The 7,119-nt window shown below is 36.7% G+C and overlaps 1 protein-coding gene across 1 annotated transcript; it reads left to right on the plus strand.

Annotated features, from left to right (window-relative positions):
* The first annotated feature begins 2,340 nt into the window (after positions 1-2,340).
* LOC103417226 (transcription factor PAR2-like) lies at positions 2,341-3,142 on the plus strand. Its single transcript, XM_008355417.4, has one exon. It carries the CDS (start codon positions 2,594-2,596, stop codon positions 3,026-3,028), a length of 435 nt encoding a protein of 144 aa, XP_008353639.3. The 5' UTR covers positions 2,341-2,593; the 3' UTR covers positions 3,029-3,142.
* Positions 3,143-7,119: the final 3,977 nt, after the last annotated feature.

Below are 7,119 nucleotides of genomic sequence, written 5' to 3' on the forward strand. Positions count from 1 at the left end.
CGAGTCAACCACCTAATTTTGGATGCAAAAGATTTGGTCTCATGACTTGGAACATAATACCGAAGTTCAAACGCGATTCAGTGTCAACGTTCCATCTTGCTCTGGTTGGCCAGTTAAACACTCAAAGCCCAGTATTAATGCCGTCTAGGCCGGCCCACCAAAGGAGAGTTTGGGCCATAACCATTAGGCCTATTACTTGACAGCTTCTTCTTTCTCCCGACTTTTGCGGTGTTGCATGTGCAGGTGCAGGTGCAGCTGCGCCATATGGATTATGGCCCCCTTTGCTCGAATGTTTTGTCCCCATGAGCACCATCACATGGACCCAGCCTACCCTCGTCTTCTTCCTTCCTTCCCTCCCTCCCTCCCCCACATCCACATGCATTCTCCTCCACTTCCGGATTAATCGCTGATGGTGACTTTATGTGTAATTCCTGTTGAATATGGTTGTAACCCTTGAACATGTGTAACTCTTGTTCCACGGTTGCACCTTCTTGTACATTCATCGCATCCATCACTTCAGTGACTCGTCTTTTCATTTCTAAACTAATGAATCTGGTCGTTATTTCTAAATTCATCTCTCTCGACGAATGAGTGTATCTTCCCATACAAAAGCTCTATCAAATAGATTGTTATTTCTTCATATATCATTAATTGTTGCACAATCAAGAACGAGAAAAACTTACCTATAACCGTTTCTTAAAAACAATTTCCGCACTTATATATAATAAAAACTAGTTTGGACAAATTTTTCTCCTGAGTAACGATTGAGTTCGTACTTCGCTTATAGACCTCACCCAACCTGGTCCTGCACAAGTTTGTACTTGACTCGAGTACGGATCGCAAAAAAGAAAACAATACTGATAGTATTTATGATGCAATAAGTAAATAAAATTAAAAACAAAATCCGATTTGATTTTGATTGTGATTTGCGATCCGAGATATGTTATTAAATTATTTATTTTTTGGGTCGAATAATAAAGTATAGTATGATCACAAGAGGATGTGGTGTGTGAATGTGACAGCAACAAAAGAGGATGTAGGATTTGGGTGGCTCTGATCACACGTAGCCCATATGCCCAACAACACCGAATCTCTCTCTACCAATCCCAATGAACCAACTACCCGCTGTTTCCTCCTTGGAAACACCACCACTCCTTCGCCATAAACACCTCATTCACTCACTCCTCACCATCTTCAACCCAAGAAAAGGTCAGTTATGGATAACGGTAATGCTGGAAAGAATAAAATTTTAAATTAATTTTTATAAATTAATGGTTGTGAATGATTGAATTATTAAAGTATTTTTAATTCAGATGTTAAACGATAAATGTAAGATGTTAATTTGATAGTTGATGTTGTAGTGTCATATTCTTCTTCTTCCAACCCATCTGTTTTGTTGTTATAAATGATATTAGTATTTGCCTACACATTTTTTTTTAAAAGTGAGAAGGATAGAGGGAGAGATAACGTGGGGTGAGTAAGAGGTTTTTGTTTTTGTTTTTGGTTTTTTTTAAATAATATTAAAGGTATTTTAACATTATCTTTATGTGAGGTTTCAATAAAAAAACAGTAAAATTTGGACATTTGAAATTACATTATTACCATTATTTTTTTTGTGTGATAAAAAATTAAGTAATATTTTCACTATCTTTTGATTGATAAAGATAATTTCATTACTATAATTTTCAGAAAAAAAAGATAAATTAAAATGATTTTTCATGATTTATAATTTTTTCGGAGAGGTTCTGTGTTCGGGTGGGGCGGCACTGAGGCACATGGGCGGTGTTAGGTTCGAGAAAATCATGTGATCACATGTGCTCTCTCTTTCCCTTTGTTTTCTACCGTGGGACCCTCCACTTTCCCCTATACCCTATGCTACTGTGAGGCCACCCGCACCCGATTCCTTGGAGTTTTTTTTGGACTATCCAAATCCACCCCCCTGGTCGTTTGGGTCTCTTTACCATTTGTTTTTATTTATTTCTTATTGTTTAATGCCGAATTAGTGGCCACTTAGTACACGTTTAAATGTATTTTTCTTCATTGGTAAGTCGATTCTCTTTTAAGAAAAATTTAAACCATATTATAATTTATGACTGACTAAATATAAGAGTTCACCTCTCAATCCCTTAGTGTGGAGAAAAGAGTTAAATTTTGACTCTAGTACCATGAAGTTATACAAGATTATCAACCGCCTAACGTAATTTTCATATCAGCATTACAAAAAATTGTACAAAACATAAAGTAACAAAGAGTTCACAAAGAATTATACTTTTGAGAATCTCATCAGCATTTCATATTTACATAGTATTTGTCTTGATAACTTAATAACCAAGCCAGCGCGCTCGACTAGACTCGTGAAGAGTAAGGGCACTAGACTCCATATCCAGAAACAAGCTAGCTAGGGCTTGGGAAGCCAAAAACTTTGTGGGCCTAAAGCTTCGTTGGCATTGACATTACTAGCAGCTCAACAATAATTTAACGGCAATTCCTCCTTCACTTTACAAAGTCATAAGTTACACACACCTCTCTCTCTCTCTCTCTCTCTCTCTCTCTCTCTCTCTCTGACTCTCCTCTCCACTGTATTTCTTCATCAATGGATGAAGCTCAGACTCAAACCCTAACACAAACCCAGCTACCCAAACCCACATTCAAGAGGAAACACAGAAAAACCCAGCAAAAACCCCGCATGGGTAATGCGGTGCATGAATCTTTACCCAGCATAAACCGGCTGCAGACAGCTGCGGATTCGACTCACAGAAGAAGCAGAAAACAGAGCATGAAGGGTGATATGGTCAACGATGTAAAGATTGCATGTCAAGAGGAGGAGGACGGTGAGAAGGAGGAGGTGGAGAGGAAGATTGAGGCGTTGCAGAGGATTGTTCCCGGCGGTGAGTCGCGCGGGGTGGACGAGCTTTTTGAAGAGACTGCTGGGTACATAATGGCGTTGCAGGGTCAGCTCAAAGCCATGAAAGCACTTGCCAGCTTGGTTGAAGGTTTGGAGAAGGAGAGGAGGAAGTTTGGAGGTTGAATTGATTAATTAGTTCTTAATTAATTAAATTATGGGATCTCTTGCTGATTGGGAGTTTGAAAAGTTCTTAATCAGGTTCCATGACAGATGAATGAAATCCTTTTTTTCTATAAATTTTCGATTTTATTTGTTGGGTTACTTGGCTAGCTTTTTTTTTCCTACTTTTTCCACCTTTCTTTCTTCTTTATAATGGTAATTTTTTAATATTTTTGTAATGAACAAATGGATAGGAAAAGATCAAGGTTCTCTAGTACTAAAGATATATATATATATATATATATATATATATATATATATATATAAGCCCTTTTGCTACACCGGAGCAATCAAGCATTAACCAGTTAGTTATTTTATAACTGGATCATAATTTGCAGGAATTTCATGAGTGCTGCAAATGCAGGAATATGAGTGTATTTGGAAGGGCAAGGAGATTGTGATGATACACTTTTGCAGGCATTATATATATAAAATGCTTGATCTCTTTTGTTTATTTGTTTTGTTTGTTTACTGAGGAAACTAGTGGCAATTAGTGTCCTAAGTAAAGAAATTAGAAGATGGTTAGCATGTGGTTAGTGAGCTACTCTCAATGACCAAACTTTAATGCTATATATTGATTTTGGCCCCCTCCTGTACATATGAAACATTAATAATAGTGTAGTTTAGGAAAATGAGGTCCAAAGGTAACTTCCAAATGGTGTTTTTGACTTTATTTTGAACTTAATGTTAATCAATTATTGTAACTAGCCTCCTTAAAATATACATCAACTGCAACACACATGCCAATAATTTAAGTTTTGAGGCTTAATTTAAGTAATCTAGGCTATGAGAATTAATCTTTTTCATGTTGTATTACACATGAGTTAGAGTAGAAAGTGAGAGAGTGAATATTTGGCAATAAATACATAACTAATTTTGGTGTAATGTAAATAGCAGCAAAAAGAGTTAAATTAGAGAGCAATGACCTACAAGAGTCAATCAATAATGAGATAGTAAACCTTTTTTGAAAAGAGCCATCAAGAAGAGACAATCAATAATGAGATCGTTACCTCAGTCCAAAAGAGCCAAATTATAAAGGAAACGATTGACAAGAGTCAATCAATTATGAGATCGTCAACCTCAGCCTTAAAGAGCAAAATTAGAAGGAGGCGACCAATAAAAATCAATCATTAATAAGATCATTATAAACCTAAACCATAAATGGTATTTCTTGAGGTGACATACAATTGTGTTTATATCTTTTTTTTTTCTTCATACCAAGTCACTATGCATAATCTGCGTGCGAGTTCAACTAATTTGATTCATTATTTGGAGCATTGTGTCCCCTTTTACTCGTCAATAATAACATTATAAAGTTGGTGATTTAGATTAGTTTTGAGATTTTTCGGGGGGATAATCATGTTTGTCACCCACGATGTTGAGCCAAAAAATACATACTTGCTGATGTCATCGATTGTGGCTTTGTGCAACCTTTCAAGTTTCAAATGTTAGACTTTGGACTTGACAAATCTAATGTCTAAGGTTATACTAGTTTAGTCAAAGCACGTAACTGGATTTGCCACTTTTTGGCATTCGATTATTGGCAACTGATGATCAAATCAAACCGGTTTTGTAGGGGCAAGTTCTGCCCATGGTGCCAAAGAACAAATTGCTTTTAATTATAACTTGAAAGCATTTTACCACGTAACCATTGCAAGAATCATTTACGAGTATTTTGAACGCGCTTTTGACGTAGTTTAGAAGTATTGTTTAACAAGTTAAGATAACAGAGTGTTGAAATACAAGTCGAATCTTCTAGACTCATATAAAATAAATTGGACGTGGATGTAACACATCTGCATCTACATATGGTGGCCTAGTTTCCACTTTCATGTTGCGCCAAACAAGCAAAAGCAAGTTGAGACGTTGAGATGCAAAAATTTATGGGTGCTGTAGTTGGAACCCACCATCCAAGTATCCAATTGCAACGGGTGCATGCATACATACATGCAAATTATGGAGCCTTCGTTTCATTTGCTTGCACTCAGAGTGATGAATTAAGAAAGATAAGAAGAAAAACAAAGGAAAAGTGGTAGTGGGGGTGTTGTCTTACAAGATATTAGAAGAAAAAGAAAAGCTAGCTCTGTCTGCAAGTTGCAGGTGGTCCTCTCGTGGAACATTCATGGTATTATTAAACAACGACCTGCATTCGAGAAAGGAACAGCCCGCCCAGACATATATGTTGGACCTTGGACAACCTGTATTGATCTCTGTCTGTACCGCCTGTAAAATTAACCTTGTTTCTTCCATTTATTTTTCTTTAGGGTTACGGCAAACCAAATAAATACTGCAGGCTTTGCCCATACTCTTGTGTTCGTCTTCTGCCCCTCTCCATTTCCATGCTTTGTTTGATTCAAATGTTTTCCAACGAGTACAATATGGAGAAAGAGAAAATATACTTCTTTGGACAGTGGATGATACAAGATTGGGCTTGGTTTTGGTTGTTTTGTGTTTCAACATAGATTAATTACAATGGGCCTCTTTGAATTGTGAGCCCTATTTAAAGAGTGGTTTCTTTGTGAACCATATTTTTTAGGAATCGGGGATCCTTGCCGGATCCTCTTTGTGAGGATCTCAGAAATTCGTAGATCATGTCCTTTCATTGTAAATCATGCGGTCAGAAATCATTTTAAATATTTTTATTTAAAATTAAACACAAACAGTACATGACGAAAACTGACCGCACGATATACGATGAACGTACATGATTCAAGGATCCTTAGGATCCTCACCAAAAGGATCCGGAGAGGATCCTGTTGGATTTTTAAGCACCCTCAATTAATTTTTTTATATTTATCTGCACACCCATGTAATTTGTAATATTCTTGAATTATTTATACTTTTGGAATTAAATTTGCGCATTGCCATGAGTAATGGAAATGCTCGAATCAGAACACACAATCGTAATCAAGCCTAGGACGCGGGGGAGGGTGGGTGTGTGCTGGTTAAAGGCTTTCCGATGTTCAAGTCAGTAAGCTATATTAAAATTCAAGAAATAGGCAAGATAATAGGTGTGTAGAGATTGTGTTATCAGAGACAAACATTATCGGGAGATCCATGAGGATATATAGGAAGTAGATATTGTATCTTCTTATGACTGTGATCACTTGAGACACACGTCAATCCTTAGATTGTAAGGACTCCAAGGTTATAGGAAACCTGCTAATTCCATGCTAGATTAGGTTCCCGAATCTTGCGAAACAAGAATGGTTTATCTCAGTGAAGTCGACGGACTCCAAGGTTATAGGAAACCTGCTGATTCATGTTGGATTAGGTTCCCAAATCTTGTAGAACAAGAATGGTTTATCTCAATGAAGTCGACAGAATTCGACCAACTAATGGTGGCATTGCTGATCCGTTTAGTTAACTTCACGATGAAAGTTGTTGAGTCCCTGAACTAGATTTCGGAGGTAGGTGTACTCCGATCCGTCGTACTTTGGCCTTGGAAATCATAGTCCCACAATTGTCTCTAACTAGCATTGGAAATGACTTGTTGCCCTTGAAGATGGGTAGCTATCTAGAGACCATGCCTTTCAAAGTAAGTTGGCATACATACCCTTTTCTGCCTTTCAGACGCTTGGCGTCTTAACTTCGTTTTTTGTGAGCCTTTGGACATCGAAGTGTTTCGTATCCGAGTGTACTACCTTGTAAATCGTTCTTGGACTGTGCTTTAGGTTTTTTTTTTTTTGGTCTCCTTGAAATGTTTAAAAATCTAATCGAGTTATCTGAAATATAATGTATATTTTTCTCTTTTATCTAAAGCTCCCAAATTTATGCTATCTTTTTTTTTCAAGAAAATAAACTTTACTAAAAAGAGGAGAAGTCATTTTGCAACTTAGTACTACAGTGTCTAGTGATATTTCTCTTAATTTGTAAGTGAGATATCTTAGGTTTAATACTCGTCAAAGAAGAATTTAAATTACATTATTATTAGTCAATTGTGAGACTAAGCCTACATCTCATTATAATATATGAGTATTGATAATATTGTTTGGTTATACTAGCTTATGATGTTATGTATAAAATGTGGCGCACCGTATTTGTCCCCATAACTG

Source organism: Malus domestica, chromosome 17, assembly GCF_042453785.1.
Source record: "Malus domestica chromosome 17, GDT2T_hap1".
NCBI classification, from domain to species: Eukaryota; Viridiplantae; Streptophyta; class Magnoliopsida; order Rosales; family Rosaceae; genus Malus; species Malus domestica.

Coding starts and splice junctions, on each gene's coding strand:
- LOC103417226 (XM_008355417.4), top strand. CDS start 2,594: ATGGATGAAGCTCAGACTCAAACCCTAACACAAACCCAGCTACCCAAA.